We start from the raw sequence: 23,774 nt of genomic DNA on the forward strand, positions 1-23,774 counted from the left end.
AAGCAGTCACAGCAGGTTTATTGTCAGCCACAGAGCACCGTGGTGCTCCTCCCAACTCACGAGTGTAATGGGTGGGTAAGGGCCAGGAGCGAGGGGGCACTGAGGCTCGAGGGTGGTCTCCTGGGCCCCAGGAGACTAAATCTCATGAGTGGGGGTGTGGGGTGTAGGGGAGGGTATCCTCTCCCAACCTGGGCTCACAGAGCCTCAGCCCCGATTCCCTAGGTGTGCTTCTGCTGGGTCTGTCCCGGGCAGAAGCGAAAGCCCCTCAGGAGTCTGGGCTAGTGGCAGGGGTGCAAGGGCTGCAGGGAGTGGCCCGGCTTCACAGACAGCAGGGGCCCTAAATCCCCAGGAGACTTCAGGTCGGTGATAATGGCCCAAAGCCTTGCCCATTCTGGACTTCTGGATCTCCCTACCCCCTCCGTCCAAGAGACCCCCAGCCCGGCACCCTAGTGAGGGGGCTGGGGTGAAGGGCTGAAAGCGTGCAGGTCTCCCAGCATCTGGCAGTGTGGCAAGGGTGCCATGGGCCTCACGTCTGCAGCTCCAGAAGGTTTCTGTGCTCCGAGGGTGGGGCGGCAGCAGGGCTGACGCTGTGGGCCTTCTTGAGGTCCTGCAGCACCTGGAACAGCTGGGCGAGTCCGTCCTCAGGGGCTGGGGAGCAGACAGCTGTGAGGGTAGAGCAGGTAGGGCCTCTCACCTGCCAGAGCCTGTCCCAGATGTGGGAGGGCCCCTGGGTGTGGGCCTGAGGAGCCCTGTGGGTACAGGTCCTGGCCTCTACCCACCAAAAGGGGCTCGGGCCACCACGTGAGACCCAGGCAGGAGAGACCTACCTAGGCCAGGGCCTTCAAGCGCAGTGCCTGCCTCTGTGGCACCCCTCAGCTCCCAGTGCTTCTCCCTGTGGGCAAGGACAGAGTGAGGGGGAAGCTGGTGAGGGGGCCTCCTGAGTCTCTCAGACCTCGCTCCCTCCGCTGATTTCTCAGTCAGCATTTTCTAAGCTGTGCCAGGCACTGTTCTCTGTCCTGGGGCCAGAGCTGTGAATACCAGTCCTGCCTGCATGGAGCTCACAATCTAGTCAAGAGACAGGCAACAGACAAGAAAGCAGCACATATTTATGATTCAATGTGTAACACAGCTTCAGAAAACGGGGTCTGTGAAGTTCGAGAGTGATGGGGGAACGGGGGTGACTTTCACAGGGTGCTTGGGGACAGCCTCTTGGATAAGGTGGCACTTAAACAGAGACCTGAACCAGATAAGGGAATGAGCCATGTGAGCACCTGGGGGAAGGCCATTCAGGCAAGGACCACAGCATGTGCAAAGGCCCTGGAATGGGAACAAGCATGGCGAGGCTGAGAAACAGCAAGGTGGCAAGGGTAGCTGCAGCAAACCCGGCAAATAAAGGGGCTGGTGCTAGGAGAAGAGGCTGGAAGAGCGGCCAGGGACCAGGGCACGGGAGGCCTTGAAGCCATGGCAGGAATTTGGGATTTTTATGATGGGAAACCATTAGAAGTTTTAAGCAGGGGAGCGATGTGATCTGCTTCTTGCTGTAGAAGATTTCTCTAGGAGCTGTGTGGTGAGCAGATCCTACAGAGGCTGGAGTGGAGGCAGGGAGACCCGATAGGAGGCTCCCGCGCAGTCCCGGCTGTAAATGGGAGAGCTCGGACTAGGGGAGCGGCAGTGGGGAGAAGAGAAATGGTCAGATTGGATTTATTCTGAAAGTGAAGCCAAGGGGACTTGCTGAGGGGTTGGATATGAGGGCTGGGGACAGTGAGTCAAAGAAAGGAACCAAAGACAAGTCCTAGGTCTGCAGCTCAGGCACCCAGGTGGGCAGTGGTGCTGTTTACCGCGAGGAGACTAGGGGAGGAAGAGGCCTGGAGGTGGTCGGGTGGGGGAAATGGAGAGCCCTATTGTCTCCAGTTAGGTTTGAGATAACGTTTGGACATCCAGGTGGAGATGCCAAGTAGGCAGCTGGACATTCGGAGCTCAGGGAGGAGAGAGGTGGAGTCCTCAGGGCATAGATGGGATTTAAAGGCGTGGGAAAGCCTGAGGAGGAGGAGCAGCCGCCACTGAGGAAGAAAACCACGAGAGTCTGGCAGGTCCTGCAAGCGGAGAGGATGTGTCTCGAGAGGGGGCTGCCAACTGTGTCCATTACTGCTGATGGGCCAAGAACGAGGGGCACTGAGACGTGACCGCTAGACCTGGCAACACGGAGGTCACTGGTGGGGCCGTGAGCCTGTCCAGATTGGGTTTGAGAAAGCACGGAGGGTAAAGACAACTCTTTCCCAAGTTCTGCAATCAAGGGAGCAGGGACATGGAGCAATGTTTTCAGGGGAGTATGGGGTCGAGGGAGGGTTTCAAGTTTTAAGACGGGCGCTAGAGGGTTTCTGTCTGATGAAACGATCTAGGAGAGAAAGAAAAAACTGATGATGGAGAAGAGGAAGAGAGGCCACACCAGGAGCGATGTCCCTGCACCAGGCAGCACTGCTTGACATCTGGGGTAAAAAATTTTAAATGGGGTAAAAAAAAAACCTGGTGGCCCAACGGTGTTTTTCTCCAGACTGGCCCGGGTGCAGGGAAGAAGTGGGGGGAGGATGGGGTTACCCAGAGACGAGGCTTACAAGGAAAAGGGATGAAGGGGGAATGTAAGAGGCCTTCCAGAGACGGGCCCTGGGATCTCCGCTGCTCAGGTGGGGAGTGGGGGCAGACGATGGGTGGGTGCGGTAGGCTGAAGAATCCCCAGCGTCTGTGAATGTTACCTTCTAGAGCAAACAGGACTTCGCAGGTGTGATTAAGCTAAGGATCTTGCAATGGGGGAGAGTGGCCTGATTATCCAGGTGGGCCCTAAATGCAATCACAAGGATCCTAATAAGAGGGAGGCAAGAAAGTCAAAGGAAGGAGGAGGCAATGTGATGATACAGAGACTGGAGTGATTCACTTCGAAGATGGAGGAAGGAGCCACAAACCCAGGAAAGCAGGCGGCCTCCAGAAGCTGAAAAAGGGAAGAAAATGGATTCTCCCCATAGAGCCTCCACAAGGAGCCATCCCGGCTGACACCTTGAACTTAGCCCAGTGGGGTGGAAGGTCTGTTGGTGGTGGGCACCAGAGGAAGCAAGAGGGGAGGAGAGGAGGGCGCTGGAGTAGTTCTGAAGGCAGGGAGGCTCTCACGGCAGCAGGGCGCAGTGGTTAGGACCATGGGCACTGGACCCAGGTGGCCTGGGTATGAATTTTAGCTCTGCCGCTTATGAACTTAACTGGGGACGATAATAGTACCTACCTGGCTCAGTGTTTGTGGATAGAGATGAGCTAATACATGAAATGAATTAAAGCAGAGGCTCACAAATGCTGAAGAGAAAGAAGAGGAATGCCAAGTGCCAGAGTGTGGCCATGGCACTGAAGGTCTAGGTGGGTGGACCCGTACGTCTCTGGAAGCATCCTCTCAGAGGACAGGGTGAGAATGCACCACCTACGTGGAGGATGAGGTCACCGAGCAAGGGAGCAGGAGTAGAGTGGGGCGGGGGGGCAAAGAAGGTGGCAGCGGCAGGGTGACCAGGTATGGCCAGTGACCAGCTCACATGGAGCAGGTGGCTCTAGACTGACAGCAGGAGCTCAAAGGACATTGAGGGAGGAAGGGGAGATAAATTCTGCTAGTGTCTGTGAAGGGCAGGGAGGACACTCACCACCCCTCCAGGTCTTGTGCTCCTGAGGCACCATGGGAAGTTGACATTGAGCAGCCTGGCCCTGACCCTGGGCTGGCACAGCACTGACCCCCATCCAGATCTACAGAGATGTGGGTGCCTCTCCCCCAGTGTGGCTGCCAAGGGCAGGAGAAGTGCTGTGCCTGATTAGAAGGGAATTGACCACAGTGCCACCCAGGGCAGCTGAGTCTGAATCCCAGCTCTGGCCTTGCCAGGCAGATTCCCCCCGCACACGGGCTCTCCGTGTGTGATCTGCGCAGGCCTCCTCACCGAAGTGTGGCCTCCACACCTAGCAGGTACCGGTAGATGAGCTGGGCCTCCAGGTCGTGGTCAAGAGGGTCATTCCACTCCTGCAGAGTCACCCGTGACCGGGTCTTATCACAGCCCACATCTGGGGGCAGAGAGAGGGCAGGGTTATAGGCAGGTCTGGCCTGGTGGCAGGGAAGAGGGACCCACACTGTCTGAGCTCATGCCTGACTTCCTGGTTGTAGAGGTGGGCAAACCGAGGCCTAGAGGGTGAGAGGATTAGACCTGGGCCCCCTAGTGCAGGGCTGGGCTGGAGGCAGAGCAGAGCTAGGGAAGGCTGGCCCAGGTATGCCTGTGGCTCCTCACCCTTCCAGGGCGGCAGCTCACCTTGGGTTCAGCTCCTGAGCCATGGGATATGGGATACGTGATTGCAGCTAGGGGGAGTTGTGCAAGACGCACCTTGGAAGATCTGGGTGACTTTCTGGAAGGCTACCTGCCTGGAAGATCATGGTCAAGTGGGCTATAGGGGTCTGCACCTTGGAATGAGCTGGCCTTGCATCTCACAGGCCTTATGACCTTGGCCAAGTCACCTGCCCTCTCTGAGCCTTTTTCCTCCATTTTACAGACCCTGCCCCACAGTGGTGTGGTAAGGCCCCACTTCACTGACAATGTCACTATGGTGCTGACAGCCAGAGGCTGCAGGGCAGGTCTGCCAGCCCCAATGTCACTTATAAGGAGCCACCCTGCAGGGCCCTGGCAGGGTCAGTCTGTAGATAAGCACCAATAAAAACCAAAAAAACCAAGTCTGTTGCCACTGAGTTGATTCCAACTCAGCAACCCTATAGGACAGAGTAGAACTGCCCCACAGAGTTTCTAAGAAAAGAAGCACCTGGCAAATTCAAACTGGCAACATTTTGGTTAGCAGCCGTAGCACTTAACCACTATGCCACCAGGGTTTCCTAAGCACCAACAGCTGGGCTGAACTCTCTACACTGAGAAAGGGAATTCCGTTTCAAGAGCATCTGTGACCTGGTGATGCCCCAATCTCCACAGCTTAACCTCAAACCCAGGACTCGGCTAGAGCAGGTGGGTCAGGTTCCACTGGCTTCCACAGGGCTTCTGGGGCCGAGGCCAGGCCTGGCCTGGGGGGCAGGGGCTCCAAGTGCTGAGCCTACTGTGTGACTAGGAAGCAAGTATTTTGTAAAGCAGGTAGGAATAAGAGGGACAAGTGTCCAAGGTTCTAGAACTGTGCTGTCCAATAGGGTAAACACTAGCCTTACAAGACTTTTAAAATCTAAATTAATTAAATGTAAATAAAATTTTAAAAAGCTAAAAACTCAGTTCCTCAGTTGCACTACCCACATTTCAAGAGCTCAGTATCCACACATGGCTCGTGGTTAGTGTACTGGATGGCACAGGTATAGCCCATTTCCATCAGCACAGAAAGCTCTACCAGAAAGCTCCTTTCTGCCACCCCTCTAGTGCCCAAGGCTCAGGGCCCCCTCCCCAGCCCAGCTTCTCTCCCACACCAGGCTACCAGCACAGAAGCTCTCGCCAGCCCTTACAGGCGGACATCCCTAAAGCAGGCTCCTTGGAGCACCATTCTGCAAGAAGCTCGTCACACAAGAGTCCCTGTCCAACAAGTGTGGTAAGTGTGGGCCTCAACAGAGCGAGGACCAGGATTCTGAGAGTATACAGGCCTCAGAGCCTTCAGCGTGCTGACGGTGCACCACACACACCCTGTGGCATTTCCCCAACTACCTGGTCATGGAATCCTCCCCTCCTTTCACCCCCAGCATCTGGAGGGACTGGTTTTCTTCAGGTTAGTTTCCCCATAGGTGGCTCCCAGCCAGGCCAGTGAGGCGGGGTTCAGTGGCCCCATCTCCCAGTCAGGGGGTCTGAGGCCTCCTGTGGCCAGGCTCCGCCCCCACCTGTCTTGTCCTTCTGGTGGCAGCAGCTCCACCTGTCCCCACGGAAGACGCCAGGGTGGTAGGAGCCCAGCAGGCCAGTGTTGTTCATGCTCACTTTCCGCAGTGCAGACAGCCATTGGTTCAGCTCGTTCATGCACTGCAAGGTGTGACCTGATCAGACCTGGGCCGGGGTGTCCCAGGCATGCAGACACAGACACACAGACACACACACATAGACACAAGTCATACAGACACACACAGAAACACAGACACAAAGACACACAGATATAGACACACACAGAGACAATGACACAGACACAGACGCAGACATATAGACACATGCATGCAGAGAGGCACACACGGACACACAGACATCCTGCTGTATCAAACATGGCTGACGGGGTGGGAGACACCCATGCCTCATTTCCGGCCCCCCAGGCAGACTCCCACGCTCCCCACCCCACGGCGCCCCACTGGGCCCCTGGCCACAACCAGCACCTTGCACTGCAGGTAGGCGGTCTGGGGCCGGCCCACGTCGTCCGTGTAGATGATCTGCATGACACGGGAGCTACCGAAGCTCTTCTCCTCCACCTTTTCTGCTGCCCGGATGTTGGCCAGCTTGATGAGGGAGCTTTTCTGGGGCCAGCAGGGGAAGGGAGGCTCAGGGACCTACCCAGGGCAGAGCCGCCCTCTCCTGCGCTTGGCTTCCTATTGCTGGGCCTCCGTCTCCCTTCTGCAGCATGGGTTCATGGGGACCCACAGAGCCTACTGCTCCCAGGAGTGACCTCAGCCAGGGCAGAGGGGGGATGGATGGAGAGGGAAAAGCTTGGCCTCCACCGCTCCCAGCAGTCCTGGGAGGTCTGAGATCTGGACTAGCGTCTGTACACCCAGCATTCCCTGGGGTTGGAGCGCAATGCCTGCCTGGCTGGGACCAGAGCCTTAGCTTCTGCATCAATTAATCCGCCAAGTCACCTTGGTTTTTTCAGACTCTAAAGGCCATACCCTGTGCCTGCCCCCCTCCCCCACCGCCGCCCTGCCACCACCCTCAGATAAGGTACAGGGCCATTTAATAGAATCTGGTGAAAGCCAAATGGGACTAAGAGAAGCTCTGGATTTAAAAACACCCGAAAGGCCCCTAACCTGCTAACGCTCAGTCTATGCTGCCAGCCCCCAAGCCCTGCCCTTGCCTCCTAAACACTCTCCCATCGGCTCTCGCCGGGGCCTCATCTATGGAATGACCAGTCCCCACGGCCCTCAGGTAACGCCCACTCCCTGGCCTGGAATCCAAGGCCCACCACACCCGTGGCCTCAGTGACAAGCACAGCAGGAACAGAGCCATCTCTTGGGAAGAGGGGAGTGGGAAGCTTTGATAGAAGCCTGGGGGGCACACATCTGAGCTGCTTTGGAGCGAGACACAGATACAGACACAAGACATACACACATAAAGACACACAGACACATGCACACACAGAAAGACACACGCAGAGGGAATGACAGGGTCCTCTGCCCAGCCAGAGGAATTGCTGCCATGCGAGGGGGAGGGTGTGTCTGCTGGAAAGGATGTGCGGGGCAGGGCAGGGGAGAGGAGCTGGCACAGACCAGGAGGCTACGCAGGATGGGAAGGAACAGAAGGTGACCCAGAGCTGGGTGAGGGTGGGGCCTACCAGGTAGGCAAGCCAGCACCCACGCTGGACTGGGCTGCAGAAAAAGCAGAGGGGATTACAAGGACCAGACAGCTTCCCAGAGCTAGAGATGCTGGAAAGTGGGAGGCCTGGGCTTAGGGGTCACCCCAGTGAGGACCAGAAGAGAGCTGCTTCAGAACAGGTGCCCCTGTGAGCTGGGAAGAGTGCTACAAGGAGGGACAAGAGGGGCAGATGCCCAGCATGGGACAAGAACAAGGGTGGACATCAAGCAGCTGTTATAACCCCAAAGCCAGGGTGCCACAAGATCCACAGAGGAGCCAGACCACGCTGTGGTCTCCCAAGGGAAGCAGCTGGCGAATTCTACCAACAATTGAGCCAAGCAGAATTCTGGACCAGAGTCTTAAGAGATTAAAGTCCAGGAGGCCACTAAAGGGGGAAGCTGTGACCACTAGGGGGTGTCAAAAGGCCTTCCCCTCTAAGCATATTTCATCCTTTTCCCCCAAATCACAAAGCCAGGAGAAGATGGGGCCGCTGTGGAGGGTGACCAGTGATGGAGTATGCCTTCCTTCCCTGGGAAGCCTCAAGAGCAGACCCCTAGCCTGGCCCTCAGCTCCACCCTGGAAACCAGGGTTATTGGTGACTAGGCAAAGACCCAGGGACATGCTCACAATCAGAACTGAAAAGGATCTCAGCCAGCTGGCACCATGGACTGCGTTAAACAAGACTAAGTTTAAAAGGAGCCCTGGTGGTGTAGTGGTTAAAAGCTTGGCTGCTAACCAAAAGGTCAGCAGTTCAAATCCACCAGCCACTCCCTGGAAACCCTATTGGACAGTTCTGCTCTGTCCTGTAAGATTGTTATGAGTTGGCACTGACTCGAAGGCACCTAACGACAACAAGTTTAAGAAAAATAAATACTAACTTCTGCTCCTGAGTTACGGTTTTTTTTCCCTGTCTGAGAAGAAAAATAAAAACTACTTGAATAGTCAACAGGAGACTGGGTGTGAAGCTACTGTGAGATGTAACCAAAAAATACAGATGAGTCAAAGCAGTACCAATAGAAGTATAATGGCCGGAATCCGGGAGGGGACTGTCTACTGTGCTCTGCAGTGTTCAGATAACACCCATGGTGCTGTGCTCAGTTCTGGGTGCCGCAGTCCAAATGGGAACTTGGCAAATGAAAGCATGTTAAGAAGACTGAGCAAAATCAAGAAAAAAAGACCAAGCGAGAGACTTGCTTTGTCCTCAAAGTACAGTGACTAAAAAAGCTCAGGGGCTTGGGGTTCTAGAAACGAACACCCTTAGGGCTATGGTTTCTACTGTGCCAGGGTGGAAGAAGACCCTCAGTGAGATGGACTGACACAGTGGCTGCAACAATGGGCTCAAGCATAGCGTGTACTGTGAGGATGGCACAGGACCAGGCAGTGTTTCGTTCTGTTGTACACAGCATCACTATGAGTCGGAATTGACTCAACAGCACCTAAAGACAACAAGGTGGAGGGACAGACTGGTTCTGCTGCCCCAGGGGCAGAGCAGAGATAGAGAAGAAAGCCCCAAGAAGGCAGGCTTTAGCTCAGGGTAAAGACCTTTCTAACCGAGAGCTGCAAAGACAGAGGGCCTTTGTGTAGTAGTATGTTCTCCGTGATCGGCAGCATGCAAGCAGAGTCTTCTGGGGGACCTTGAAGAGGTAATCTATGACCCAGACAGGGCTGGACAGGATGGCCTTTGGGATCTCTTCCGGTCCTGAGACTCAGTAGTCCCATGCCCCTACCCCTTCCAATAAGCCTTCCCTGGTTGATCCAGCCTTCCTCCTTACTCCAGCAGTCTTTACTGGTCGGGCTACTGTTTGGATTCTGGCTCGCTCCTGCCTCACACACCCCCCCAGAAGTCCAGAGGGTCAGAGCTGGACCAGCCCTTGACTGCCACCCAGCGCTGGGTTCCCAGCTGACAAGCAGTGGCATCATCGGAGAACATGGCTGCAGAGTCAGGCAGACTCGCGTCCCAGTTCTGCCACTCTCTACCACGTGACTTTGAGCCTCGGTTCCCATGAAATGGGATGGGCGCCCCAACCTTGCAGGGCTGGAGAGGGAGATTAGGTGCAAGGTAATCGGTATCTGGCCCATAGCTAACGCTCCCAGATGGTCATTACAGGAGGCTACAAATGTTTTCCACTGCTGCAGAGCTCCCTGGGGAAAATATGGGCTTCCCTAGATGGCAGCAGAGTCAAGCAAGAGAAACCTCTATTCAGGGTGGAAATCACATTGGTGGTGCTGTCTCCACCTGATGTGCCGTCTGAACACAAATGCGGACCAGAACCGAATAACGCCTACGTGGCAAAACCTTTCAAACACTGAAGGTGGTACATGACAACAACCTGAGGGGCCTTTGGTAGGAAAGAGGCCAGCCCCTTTTATCTCGTGGGGCCTTCTCAAGAACCAACTGACTCCTGAGGGTAGGGGGGTGACGAGTTCCTTCGCCTGTCCTGGGCCCACCCTACCTGCTCAGGGTTGGGATGGGCACCCCTAGCAGGCCCTTCTCATAGCCTGGCTGACTGGGGGTTGGGTCAGGTCCATCAAGGGAGCCATGAGTACAAACCCTTCTTGGGAGAAGAGGCTCAGCTCACAGTAGACCCAGGCCCAGGGGGATGTAGGGTCTTTAATACCATTTACCATGAGCCAGGCCCTGTGTTAGGCCCCTCAGAGAGATCATCTCATCTAATCCTCTACAACCTGGTACATAGGGACTATTATCCCAAATTTACAGGCCAAGAACCTAAGGCCCAGCCAGACTAAAGCCATTTTCCTAGGCTGAAATGGCTAAGCCAGGACTGGAGGCCAAAACTCCAACACCTGTTCCAGCTCTTCTCAGGACCTCTCAGTCCCTCTGCTTTCCTGATCTCCCAGAAGCACCCCTCAGTGCTCCTGCCCACTGAGGCATCTGACCAAGGAAGTCAGGGCTAGACACTGCAGCCACTGCCCCAGTGACCCCTCTGCAGGGAAGCTTCATCCTCACTGGTCGGAAGTGACCCTTGTAACTGACAGAAATGGTTCACTCATCAGAAGCCGGGTCCCAGCCTGGCCTCCTTCTAGGACCCTATGGACGCTGGAGTGGGCTCCAGCGTTAAGAGCCCTCAGGGCCCCACTCATTCGCCTCCCTCCTCACCCACCTTGGAGCTGGGCGTCTTGGCGAAGCTCAGGGCCTCGGTGGTGAGGGAGAAATGGAGCTTTTTGAAGGAGGAGGACATGAGGGGGCCCTTGCCCTTGGTCCTGTGGATGAAGAGTGGCCCCTCCTTCACCGGCGGTGCCTGTAAGCTCAGCGCCCGCTGCAGGTCCAGCTCTGCCCAACCGGGGAGGAAGGGCAAAAAGTGAGCTAGGTGAGCAGGGTCAGGGCAGAGCAATGAGAACAGGAGGCTGTGGGAGATGCCCTGAGAGGCATGGGCAGCGGTGGGCAGGGCCATGGGCAGAATAAACCACCACAGCTGGTTGTGGGTGGCACTCACCTTCTTTCTCCTCAATGTTCACCAGCTTGGTGATGAAGTCCTTTAGTTGGGCCACACCCTGGTGCACAGTGGACTGCAGGGGCTCCATCCATGCCTCCTTAGCCCTGGACGCCGGCGTATCCATGTTACCCACATTCTGCACTGCCTAGGGGCAGAAAAAACCAGGCTCCACTGGATCAGGGTTAGGGGCCACCCAGGTCCTGCCCATGGTCCATCCAGCCCTGCTGGGGGTCAGAGTTGAACTGATCAGAGTTTGAAGCCTTTTGGGACTTTAATAGGTAAGACCATTTGGGCCCAACCTATTAACCTTCCTCTGCAGGTTTAGTATCAGGCACTGCTCCACTGGGTATCCCTGCCCGCTGAGGCCCCAGAGTAAGTAGATCCAGGTTCGAAACCCCTCCTACACCACTGACAGCCTGTGCGGCCTTGGGCAACCTCTCCGGCCTCATTTTCAAAAAAAATTTTTTTTATGGGCTCAGGTGACATAGCATGAGCACGCTCTGTGAACTGTGAAGTGCGGTGCCTACACGAACGATGTCAGTGGAGTCCCTGCAAGGCCTTCCCAGAGTCAGTCGGGAACACACTGCTGTCCAAGCAAGGACAACCTCTCCAACACCCAGCCAGGAATCCCGCCACTGTCCTCAGGCGCGCACCTTAGCCAACAGGAGCAGGGTGCGGCTGGTGCGGGCGTCTGCGTGTTGTTCTCGCAGGTAGAAGAGCTTGGGCGCCATGATGGCAGGAGACAAGAAGCGCAGGCACAGAAAACTGGTGACTGCGATGAATGGCACGTTCTGAAGGGACGAAAGGGAAGAGCCGGGGTGTTCTCTTCCCAGGCCTGGGCTCCTGAGGTTCCCTTCCCATGGTCCCCGTCATCTCTCCCCATGACCCCACCCCGGCCCTCCTCGCCTTCCAACACTGCACCCTCCACCCTCACCACCACCCCGGTGGCCCGCAGCTCCTCTTCCCCCACCACCTTCTTCCCTCCCCCAGTCCCTCCGCACAGGGCGCACCTCGTGCTGGGCACTGGGGAAGCGCTCGCGCACGCGCCGGAAGAGCTGCCGAAAGGTGGCGCGGACCACGGCGGGGCAGGCGCGCACCGAGCGACTGAGCGCGCTCAGCAGCGCCCCCAGGTGGGAGCGCAGTGTCTGGGCACTCTGCTCCAGCACCTCGGCCTCGGTCTGTGGGCGGTGCAGCCCCGAGCACCTGCGTGGACGCGGGCGGACCCGCAGAGAGAGGGGCGCTAAGCACACACGGCGCGGACAGGGACTGCCGGGATAGCCGCAGAAACAGAGACAGCAGAGACAGCGGCACAGAGACAAGACACAGGTGGAAAGGTGGCAGAGTCACGACACGTAAACCCAGACAGAAAGAGCCATAAACATGTTTAGAGAGTGGGCCGGACCTTCTCCCCTCCCCGGGGGCTGCTCTTCCCCCTCCCTGGGGCTGCCCCCGGCCTCACCCCACATCCTTGACCTCCACTTTGCTCGGGTCCAATTCCACGTACTTCTTCTCCTCAAAAACTCTGTCAATGATGGGACCCAGGACGCCATGCAAATACCGCATCCCAGCCACCTGGGGACCACAGAGAGGGGACTGGTCCTCCTCCCACTTCCAGCTGCCCACCATCTTCCAGCATCTGGTCTCCCCAGCCACCCAATCCCCCTTTCCCTCCCCTCCCTCCTGCTCCCCTGTACCCATACAGTGTGATGTGGAGGGTGCTACCCACACAAATAGAGCAGTGGGGGCTGTGCACAGCTGCTCCCAGGGTGAATGAATGGAATTCTTAGTCTTAAAGAGCATTGGACATGGAGACAAAGGACTTGAGTTCAAGTCCCCTCTGCCACTTGGCCTGTCTTGGTCTCCTCATGTATAAAACAGGGACAGTATACCATGCAACCTCACCTTCAGAAAAGACTCCATGGACTTTGAGGCCAGAGAGTTACTCCGGAACAGAGTGTTGGCCTCACCTACAAGGAAAGGTTCCAGCGGGTGGGAGAGGGACAAGGCTTTGAGGAGGAGGACAGAGGGCCTTGGGGCTGGGGACTCTATGCTAGCCCCTCGGTAAATCCGTCCTTGCCACCTCCCCACCCTGTCCCACCTCTGTCCCTTTGCTCTTTCCCTTGCCTCCTCCTGCCTCTCTTCTCCTAATCTGACCCATCAGTCTCCTATAGGAGGGCTTCCTGGGTCTCTCCCCTCCCAGCATCTCTGCAGTCCTTGGCTCCAGCCCCCTTCTCAGCCACACCCTTGGACCAGCCGCTTCACCCAGTCCTCACTGGTGCGACCCAGCTCCAGCTGGAAGAGCAGGTCCAGAAAGTCCTTGGCCAGCCCCTGCCCCAGGAAGAGCTTGAGCAGGTTGGTGGCCACCTCCTGGCGGCACTCGGTGCTGGTGGTCTCCTCAATGAGTGCAATCAGCTGCCCTGAGCCCTGCACGGGGTAGCAAGGAGAAGCAGAGCTGAAAGGTGTGCAGGGACCTCCGAGCACCGTTGTGGGGGGCATCTTCCCAAGGGACAGTGAAGACAGGGCACAGCAGGATCCCAGAACAGGCCTGGCTTGGGCACTGGCCAGCCCCTTACCATCCTAACTTGGTTTTTCATTCTGCGGAATGGGTTTAGGAGGACAGGGAGGACCCTCCTACCTCCCCCTAGGGACCCCTTACCTGGGTTCCCAGCTTCACCTCCTGGCACAGCAGCTGCACCAGGGGCTGGTAGCAGCTGGAGGACAGCACTGTCTCATCCCGCAGGCAGACCTCTAGCTGCAAGGAGCCCAGGTTGCCCCTGGAATGGGCAGCCCGTGACCTCTCCACCAGGGACCCAGGCCGTCCTCCCCACTGCCTCCAGTCTCCCTCCCTTGGGGCCTGCCCCACAGTGTCTCTGCTCATACCCTCCAGTGTGGTGCCCTGCACTGTCCCACTCACTTTGCCCACGCTGCTTTCTCTGTTTGGAGAGCCCTTACTGCCTCATCCTCATGGGAACCCCATCCACCTTCAAGGCCTGGCCCTGCCACCTCCAGACTCCAAGCTTGGCCTCATGGACATGTGGGGCTCCCCAGCCTTGAACCTGTGAACTGCCAGATGCCACCTCCCTCGTGTGTACACTTTACCCTGAAGCAAATGCCCATCCGCTGCCTCCCTTCACCCTTATAACCACCTGCCAGGGGAACTGAGGCTCAGGCAGGCTGGGCACCTTGCCACTTTAGGCCTATCTTCCAGGCAAGCTCCCTTGCTCAGGCCCCTTCCAGTGAGGGGCGCTAAGGCTTAACATCTTCGAAGGCCCCTGCCTTCAGCACAGACTGGAGTTCAGCATATGGAGCTGCTCATCACACGGTGGCCCACAGCAGATGCCCCATCAAGACACACCCTCGGCCCATTCTGTGGAATTGCCTTGGTGCTGGGCATGCACCCTTCTGCCCATACCCCAGCCTTCCGCAGGGAGACAGCAGCAAAGCTGAGTCATCATTGGGGGCCTGGGGGCACACTTTAGGGCTGGTGAGAAAGGGGGGCAAGGAGGCCAGGGGCTTCCTGGATGGGGTTGCCAGATTTAGAAAAATAAAAATACATGATCCCCAGTTAAATTTGGAATTTTTAGTGTAATTATGTCTCAAATACTGCACAGACATACTTATACTAAAAACTATTGTTTACCTGAAACTGAGCTGTAACTGGGCATCTTGTTTTTATCTGGCAACCCTATTCCTAGAGAATCCCAGGGAGGCAGTCAGAGCTATAGCTCAGGGATATGGACTCAGAACCCTGGGGTCTGCAAGGAAATCCTTAAAGGGAAAGGGTCTGAGAGACTGTTCCAGAAACTGCCAGAGGGCAGAAAGCAGGAGACCCATATTGCCTTGAAGCTCAGAGAAGAGGGCTAAGTCTAGGGCTGTAGGAAGAGAGAGGTGGGGTGACCCTGCCTGGGATGGAGAAGGATCCTGGCCTGGCAGATAAGGGCTAAAAGAAACCTGGAACTGTGTCACCTTCATCCCTGACCAGCCCTCCCTCCCTTCCAGCTGGTAGCCAACTCTCAGCCTCCACCCTGGGCCAGAACCCGCCACCCTGCCACCAAGCCCCCAGTGCTCACTTATCCATCTGACTCTTGGACTTGTCAGGCTGCAGCCGGAACCAGCCCTCCTCCTGCTGGGCCGCCCACAGCCCCGGGACATTGAACACTACCTGGGGACAGAGCAGAGCAGGGAGGCCACACTGGGCTTGGGATACTCAGCTCTCTTGCTTGCCAACTCCTGGTCTCGTCGTGACAGAAGGGTTACCTTCCGAGGGTCCCTGGGCACCAGTGGCATGGGGAAGGGTGTTACTGATTCTGGGGAGTCTCGGGCCTTCTGAGTGCGCCTCTCTGGGGAAACTGGAGGGAGGCCCTTGGAGGTGGGGTGGCTGGAATGGAGATGCTGAAGGTGGCAGGTGCAGCCCTGGGGGACTGGGGTGGGGAAGCAGGGCAGAGCTTACTTTGCCCAGGAAATCGTTGCGGCTGACAAGGTCCCAGTCCCAGGCTTCCACACAGAGGGCCTCCGTGGCCCCCTCCTCCAGCTCAAATTCGAACGTCTCGTTCCAGCGTGGATAGCATGATTTTTTCACGATCTGCCCAGTGTGGGGTAAGCAGGGGTGGGTTTGACTCCACAGGGCTGCCCAGCCCCAGCCAAGGGCACGACCACCCCAAACACCTCCCCTGGGTTTCCTACAAAGACCCTGATGCAGCCCCTCTCCTGAGGCCAGGCAGAGGCCCTTTGATGATAAAGGTAACAACTTCCTGTCCAACCCTCCCCCCTCTCATTTCTCAGATGGGGACATTGAGGCCCAGAGTGGGTGAGGGAGCTGCCCCAAGGCCACACAGCAAAATGGTGGCAGGCTGCACTGAGGACCCAGGTCTCGACCCTTCCTGCCCCAGGCAGAGCCCACCATCCTGGCCATTTCCCAGAAGTGAGGAAAACAGTGTGGGCAGCTCCAGTTGTCTCAGTTTCCCACTTCCCGACCCCCATCCTGGCCCAGCCTGGCTGAAGCCACAGGGGCTAGATGCAGAGGGCTGGAAGCCTGGGACCCACTCTGTGCCCTCAGACAGGTTGCCCTACTCTTCTGTTGGCCTCTGTGACTGCCGGTCCAACCTGCCCCCCAGGTGGTGGTCAGGAGGTGATGAGGACCCAGCAGGTCCCTGAGCCTCCCTACACCCTCCTAGCCCCCTCACCGAGGTCTCCTGTGTCCGGCCATTGTAGTGCACTCGGACAAACGGGTCAGATGCGCCATTCCGGTCCTTCGGGGCCAGGTCCCTGGGGAAGGGAGGGATTGACTTGTCTCCCAAGCCCCCCCCCCGCCCCTCCCTCCCTGACTACCACCCTGCCACCGTGGGTAACTTGTACCCAGTGAAAGGTCTGGGCTCCTCGGTCTGCCTCTGTCAAGTGGTTTGACTGTGGACAGGGCCCCTCTCCATTCTGGGCCCTGACTCCCATGGTTGTCCCCCATGTGCCCAGACCTAGGATCCCCCAAGGTGGAAGCCTCAGCTCCTTCTGACTGGGCAGCTGCAGACCAGCTGCCACCCTGCAGTCTGATGGGGGGGATGGAATTGTAGCCATGGCAATAGCCCAGGCCACGGGCCCCACTGCCCTCTGCTCCGGGAGCAGCCTTGGGCAAGGGCAACCTCTCTGAGCCTCCCTTTCCTCCGAAATAAAAGAGATGACAATCCCTAAGTGAGATAACAGCCTTCTAGAACAGCTGCCCCACAATATGCCCCTAATGGGGAAGGGTCGAGATGTGGGGCGCAGATCGCCCTTCCCCTCTCTGCACAGATGGGGCTTTACAGAGGCCAGCCTGGTCACAGCACCCTGACTTAGAACCCTCTGGAGAACTGAGGCCCACCCTCTTCCACATGGTACAAATACCCTTTCTGCCTTTCTCCTTTCCCATATTTTAGGTTGTAAGCCTCTCCTGCTTGCTCTCCTTCTCCCTCAGAACTAAGGGAATTCCAGAGTTTGGCCTTAAAAATCTGCCTAGAAAGGTGAGAAAATGTTCTTTCTTCCCCTGCAGCAAATCGGGCTTTCTGTGCTGCCTCAAAACTCCAGCAATGGCCCAGCCATTCTGTCCCCAACAGTCTCAAGAGGACAGAGCTGAGAGAGGAGATTCCTGGAAGGAGAGGAGGTGAAGGGAGAAAAGCTTTGGCAACTGGGTGGCTGGGAGAAGGGCCCCTGAGCCCCAGGAGCTTGGCAGCATTGGTGAGTATGCTCCCAGAGAGCTGGGCCACAGGAGGAGGGGGTGAGCGTGGGGCAGTGTGTGAGGAAGTGGCGAGCATCAGGAGGGGCGTGTCTTCTGTCCACAGCCAACTGTTTTCCACCCAGGGCTGTGCTTCTTCACCGTCCAGCTCCAGAGCAAAAGTAAAGCCGGGGAGGGGGGTGGGCAGTCACAGAATGTCCACCCTCCTGCCAGCCCCACCCTCTCCTTACAGCAGAGAAATCTTCACCCCAGAGAGGCTGGCGGGCCACCCGCCCGGGCACATGCGCCCCACAGTGCTGGCTGGACACTGTCCTCCCTGGGGGCACCACCCTGTGGAGGTGGCCTTAGAGCCAGAGAGGAAGGAGCTTTCTCACGGAGAGTGTGTGACTCACACCCAGGCCCAGACAGAAGCAGGCCTGCAGCTAAAAATACCTTGGTGGGGGGGGGCTGCCGCAGGTGATTCAGGCTCACGGAGCAGGCACCCAACTTCCCATCTGAGTCACTGCCTCTGCTGGGGAGATCCCCCATCCACCCCCGCCATTTGGAGATTCTCACCCTCCCACCCTGCCAAAGACCTCCCCGTGTACGTGTAAAGTACGTATGTACATGCATGCACACACACACACGCGTGCCAAGTTTGTGTGGGGTTAAACCCTCTCTGTGATGCCTAAATCCCACCATTAGAATACCATCTCGTCCCCTAAGGGACCTATTTTCCTGAGCAGGTCTCCCGGGAAACACCTTCCAGTCAGGGAAGCCCCCTGGATCCTCTCTAGAAAGCAGGCCTTGGTGGGAGGAGGCAGAGCTCTGGAGCCAGGAAGGGGAGGAGGCTCAGCAGCTTCCATGGGTTTCTCTAGCATCATGGGGTCCCTGCAGGCCCACTGCCCCAGTCTCCAGTCCCAAGTCTCACCTGGCCTCCAGTACAGAGCAGCGCAGCCGGCGGGTCCCAGTCCCAGACACCACTTCCAGCCGCAGGTGGATCTCTCCCTGCACCTCCTCATCGGGGTCCACCTCCGTCAGGTGGGCCCACCCACTGAAACCTGTGGGCAGAGGCTCAGCAGGGGCCTGGCCTTTCTCTCTGCGCCCTCCACCCTCATCCCCCACCAGGTGCCAAGGGGCCGCTCCATAATCCCCTCAGACTCTTCTCAAGCACCTGTGAGGTGGGGGCTGTTATTCCCAGTGACTGATGGGGAAACTGAGGCTCAGAAGCTGAGCAACAGCAGGTGGAAGAGCCAAGATTAGAATCCAGGTCCTGGTAACTCCAGGGCCTGTGCCCTCACTGTTGTGCCATGCTGCATTCGGCAGCCCCCACTTGTCATGGGATTGCCCTCTCTGTCCTGAGTCTCTCCATCTTAAAACAAGGGAAGCGTGCTTCTCTGCTAGGGCTGCTTGGAGAAGGGCCCGAGGCCCAAATGAGGAAGTGACAAAGGACCCCAAGGAATGGCATCATTGTGGCTGCTGGGGTCCAGAGGGGCTATCCAAGGCTGTGGGCAGCAGAGGCCTCTGGCCTGGCAAGGGCCACAGGCACTGTGAGTCAGCAAAGTCCCTTCCTCTCCCCCCCGCCCACATGCCTGCCCCAGCCTCAAAGACAGGAGCAGGTGTGTGCTGGGAAGCCCAGGAGACGCTCAGGCCAGCAGAGCCTGAAGCACCTACAAGCTCCTTGTCTGAACCCTCGCCGAGATGGGACTCACCCCGGGAAGGCAGGACCTGCCCAAGGTCATACAGCAACCTTATCGGCATCCCAGGAATCACACCATGGGCCCTTCAGCCCCCAGACATGACCCCTCAGACTGACGACAGAATGGGGACCCCATGAGCCACAGAAGGAGCTGCCCGATGGGGAAGAGGGACACCCACCCTTCAGCAATGGAGTAGGAGAAGGCCCCTTCCCCTGCCTGTACCAGGAGAACCCAAACCTGCTGCTGTCTAGTCAATGCTGACTCAGAGTGACCCTATGGGAGAGAGCAGAACTGCCCCAGAGGGTTTCCGAGGAGTGGCTGCTGGATTTGAGCTACCAACCTTTTGCTTAGCAGCTGAGCTCTTAACCACTGTGCAACCAGGGCTGCAGAGGCCTCAAATCCCACCACCAGCAGCACCTCTTTACCCCAGAGAAGATGCCGTCCCAAACCAGAGGCTAAACGGGGTCCCGGAGTCCTGAGGCAGGGGGTGCAGGAGATGGCCACAGGCCCAGGCTTTTGGAGGTTGGAATGAAAGAGCCTAGAGGGAGGGTCCCAGAGCGCGAGGAAGGCAGGGACCAGTGAGGAAGTTCAGAGGGGATCAGAGGAGGGGGCAGCAGGAGCTGGCGGTGGGCTCCCTCCCAGGGATCTTACCCTTAGGGTGGGCAGCCAGAGTGTCCCGCGTCAGGCAGACCTTCCCGATAACATCATCCCGGCTGGAGAGTGGAGCCAGAGTCAGAGCTGGGTGGGGCTATAACACCTGTCCCCTGGGAGCCCAGGACCCCTGCCCTCACAGTTCGGGACCCCTGTGGGGAGCAGTCCAGTTGCTCCAGCCACTCGTGGGGGGCCATCAGAGCAGGACCCATGACAAGGGCCAGTTCTGGGAGACTCTTCTCCTGCAGGCGCTGGATTCTGGGCACTTGCATGGGCACGTGCTGCTTCTGCAGACGAACCAACATGTGTGCCCTCATACCTGCTAAGCTCATGCTCTGGGTGCCCATTCATGGCTCACTCCCCCATGCACACCTAGCCCGTACGCACTGGTGCACACACACAATTCCTGCATGTGCACACATACCATGTCGTGCAGGCACCATGAATCTACATTCACAGACACCCACCTGCTCAAACCCTGCATCCGTCAACCCCTCCTGGGTTCCCCTTCCCTCTAGGTACTGAAGGGAACAAACATAGAAGGGTATACACACAGAAGGGCTGCAAAGAGGATGCAAAGCACCCAGTGGAACCAGCAGTGAAATGGGCCAGGGAGGGGGCAGATGTTCAATGCCAGACCCCATGTGAAAAGTGGTGCCCACTCACCTGAGGGCATCCTCGTCCATGACATAGAAGGCCACAGAGTGGAAGGTGGGGGGCAGGTGCACTTGATACTCCTCACCCCAGAAGGGGCACAGGGTCTTCCACACCGTGGCAGTCCTACAGGAGAAGCCTTTAGCATCTTCCCAGGCCACTCCCATGCCCTGGGCTAGAGCAAGGCGGGAGGCTGTGTAAAGGGAGCCCATCTTTGTCCACAACCCCTTCCCACACCCAGTGAAGACAATTGGCTCTGTCCTCTGATGTCTTCTTGTCCTAGATTCCATCCTCCACCAACACTCATTCCTTCCCTGATTTTCCTCTACCCTAAGTGGGCCAGAGGCCTGTGTCTTTCAAGCCGTTTTACGTTTAAGGAAACTGAGACTAGAGGTGGTAGTAGCTGGCCTTAGGTTACACGGCACAGTAGCAGCAGAGCCGGGACCAGACCTGGCCTCCGAGCCCCACCTCAGGTACTGATGCTGAGCGGACTCACTGAGGGTGGAGGCAGGAGGCTGGCCAACCTGACTTTGGAGCAGGGCAGTCCTCCCGGGAGGGACTGGGATGAAGATCCACAAGGTCTTATCTGGGCAGGTCCTCACCCAGCTCAGGCTAAACTCCTGGGCATCTGAGCCTTCAACTCACGGGACTCCACAGGGTATGTTTGTATGGGGAGCTAAAGCCTCCCAGGACTGGCATGAAAGCTCAAGGAACCACCTTCACCCCAGCCACTTCTCAGGCAGGTCACTTGAGCTCTGGGGCCTCAGTGTCCCTGTCATTGAGACAATCAGAGCCACCATACCCCTCTCCCTGCCTTGATGGCCGTGGTTTAGAGAGAATCTAGAGAAAAGACTGGGGTCCTGCTTGCAGGTAGGGAAGAACTGTAGTCTGGTGGCCTTGGCCAGGGGTCGGCAATGGAGACTCAGGCAAGCAGAGCAGCTGGAGCACCTCTGGCCATTCACCTGGAGACAGGGGTCTGCATGAGGGAGGGGACAGGACATCAAAGACCCTGCCTTAGGCCTGGCCCAGAGATGGGGAGACCCTGTGTGCAGTAAAGGATTAACTCAGTCTCATGTCCACACCCTGCACATTAAGGTTTGGCTCTTGACTTGCTCCTGGGATGTAACCTTTAAGCCCTTGGAATATCCTGCTTGATAAGAGTGTCTTTGTTCACCCAGGCCCCTGGGCCATGCCAGATAGTCTATGCTCACAGTGCGATTTATAGTGGGAGCCTTGGGCCCTGTGCTATGGATTTGACCTCGAGGGGTTAGAGATGAAGGTCAGCCACTCGGGTGTTCAGCCATGTCTGTATGACCAACTCCAGTAAAAACTCTGGACACCAAGGCTCAGATGAGCTTCCCTGGTTGGCAACACTCCACGTGTGTTGTCACACATCATTGCTGGGAGAAGCAAGCATTGTTCGCAGGACTCCACTGGGAGAAGACAACTGGAAACTTGTGCTTGGTGTCTCCTGGACCCTGCCTCATGCACCTCTTCCCTTGGCTGATTTTAGTCTTTATCCTTTTGCTATTAATAAACCACAACTGTGACAATAATGGCTTTTCTGAGTTCCATGAGTCCTTCTAGTGAATTATTGAACCTGAGAGTGGTCTTGGGGACCCCCAAACAGCACAGTGGAGGAAGGGGCATCCAGGGAAAGTGATCCTTCTGGGAATAGGCTGGAGACTCCCAGCCTGGAGAGGAGCAGTCTTTATGGGGGTAATCACTGTGGAACTGTCTCAGGGGAGGGTGCCCCGAGTTAGAGCAAGGACCAGGGTGGGGAGAAGAGCATTGTAGAAGGAGCTCAGGCTTTGGAGTCAGCCAGGCTTGCGTTGTAGTCTAGCTTTGCCACTTACTAGATATGTGACCTCTGAGCCTCAGTTTTCTCACCTGTAAGCAAGGTTTAATGATACAGTATCTGGCTCATTGTAAGAATTAAATAGAGACAGTGCTCAATTAAAGGAGAGCCATTGTGACATGGTTATAAGCATCACCACCATTTCTCCCTCATGAGCCAGAGGCCCTTGGCCAAGCTCCCAGCCCCACATAGGTAATCACTGACCAGGTGTGTCAGGGCATGGTTAGGGGGGTCCCCAGGGGATTAGGTGCTCCAAGCCCTCACCCATCTCTGCACAAAATCCACCCCCCACTGGGAGTGTGAGATGGAGTGAGCAGGGGAGGTGAAGTATGCTCAGGGAGGAAGACCATCTCAGCCCCTAGTCCTGGGGGGTGGGCAGTACCTGATAATGGGCTCATTGTCCACCTTCACAATGCAGTAGGGGTCACTGCTGCCGGTGCTGCAAAACAGACAAACGAGAGGAGGGGGTGAGCAGGAGGTCAGCCAAGGACAGGCCTCCTAGCCCGCTTCCCAGGTTCTCGGTGACCCCAGGAAAAGGTTTTGGGGTGTTGGACCAGGGTCCAAAGGCTTTTCAGCCCAAAACATGTGTCCCCTGCTCAGTCTGGGTGGGAGGTGATGAGGAAAAGATAGGAGTCCACACCAAAGCTCCCCTGCCCAGGCCTGGGGGGTGGAGGGAGGAGAGGGATACACTGCTCATGCCTCTGTGGGGAAAGGGTGCTTGTTCCTGCCTACCCCACCCCACCCCACCCCAGCTGGCCTGTTCTGGGGAGGCAGGGGACAGCAGTCAGAACAGCCTGCCTGGGGCTCCCCTTTGCTCTTGCTGTGCCTCCTGCCTGGAATGTCCTCCCACTTTTCCCAGCCTCAGTTCCCCTCTAAGGACCCCCAGTCCCAGAGGCTGGGGGTACTACTCGTTGGGACCCTGCTCGGCTCTCCCTCACCCCCCAGCACTGCTCAGGATGCAAAGACATCAGTGCTTCCCTCACTGACTACCTGCTACTTGACGTGTGGACCGTTGCTGTGGCCCCAGGCCTAGCCCAGGGCTCGGCACAGAACAGGGGTGCTGTGAGTGTTTGTTGAATGAGTAAGCAGTTAAATAAGAAAATACAACCGTCTGCCCTCAGGAGCTGCCAGCCATCTGGGAAAGACAAGGACTGGGGACAGCAAACCAGGGACTGCACAATTGGATGTGGGGCTGTGGGGGATTCCTGGAGTTGGAGGGGCGTCCAGCCAGGCTCAGGGATGGTACTGTGAAAGGGGGGAAGGGAGGACACCCTGGAGAACTGCCGCATCAGCCTGGGGTCCATTAAAAGGAAGTATGTATTTGCATGTCAGAAATTTTTTTTTTTTTTTTTTTTTATGTCAGAGGTTGGGGAATTCCAAGCCCTGCTTCCCTTCTCAAAAGGGGCCCCACTGGCAGAGGAAGCCACTCAGGAAAAACATCTCCAAAAGCTCTCCTGACAATGGAAATCCCTGCCAAAACTCAGTTTTCCCACCTGTAAAGTGGGAATTCTAATCCCAGCTGATAGGGTTGCTCAGTCAATGTTAGCGCAGCCTGAGACTCCTTGCTCATCTGCCTGTAAACTACCCCCACCATTACCCAAGAGCCCCGCCTCCAGGGAGCCCTCTGTGAACACTCCAGCTTGCATCCCACCCACCCCAAAGCCAGAAGACTCCAGGCCTCAAGCAATCAGCCCCCTGTGTACCCCAAGTGGTAGGCTGGGCCGAAGAGCCAGGAGCCGGGCACGT

At 57.1% G+C, this 23,774-nt stretch overlaps 1 protein-coding gene across 3 annotated transcripts in view; it reads right to left on the reverse strand.

The window, feature by feature from the left end:
- The window catches only part of RASA4B (RAS p21 protein activator 4B), a 29,273-nt gene continuing 5,499 nt past the window's right edge, over positions 1 to 23,774 (reverse strand). The window contains exons 2-21 of one of the 3 annotated variants that reach the window (XM_049904027.1): positions 22,411 to 22,467; positions 20,183 to 20,296; positions 19,517 to 19,578; positions 18,097 to 18,226; positions 16,168 to 16,249; positions 15,435 to 15,566; positions 15,055 to 15,146; positions 13,641 to 13,758; positions 13,258 to 13,408; positions 12,887 to 12,951; positions 12,444 to 12,556; positions 11,995 to 12,187; positions 11,638 to 11,775; positions 10,985 to 11,129; positions 10,652 to 10,821; positions 6,344 to 6,481; positions 5,867 to 6,002; positions 3,960 to 4,080; positions 828 to 892; positions 1 to 648 (exon numbers count right to left, since the gene is read on the reverse strand). In XM_049904027.1, coding sequence (XP_049759984.1) covers positions 527 to 648; positions 828 to 892; positions 3,960 to 4,080; positions 5,867 to 6,002; positions 6,344 to 6,481; positions 10,652 to 10,821; positions 10,985 to 11,129; positions 11,638 to 11,775; positions 11,995 to 12,187; positions 12,444 to 12,556; positions 12,887 to 12,951; positions 13,258 to 13,408; positions 13,641 to 13,758; positions 15,055 to 15,146; positions 15,435 to 15,566; positions 16,168 to 16,249; positions 18,097 to 18,226; positions 19,517 to 19,578; positions 20,183 to 20,296; positions 22,411 to 22,467 — 2,344 coding nt within the window. In that variant the 3' untranslated portion in view covers positions 1 to 526. The other 2 variants (XM_049904026.1, XM_049904028.1) reach the window with 2 other exon arrangements.

Source organism: Elephas maximus, chromosome 12 (genome assembly GCF_024166365.1).
Source record: "Elephas maximus indicus isolate mEleMax1 chromosome 12, mEleMax1 primary haplotype, whole genome shotgun sequence".
In the NCBI taxonomy this organism is placed as follows: Eukaryota; Metazoa; Chordata; class Mammalia; order Proboscidea; family Elephantidae; genus Elephas; species Elephas maximus.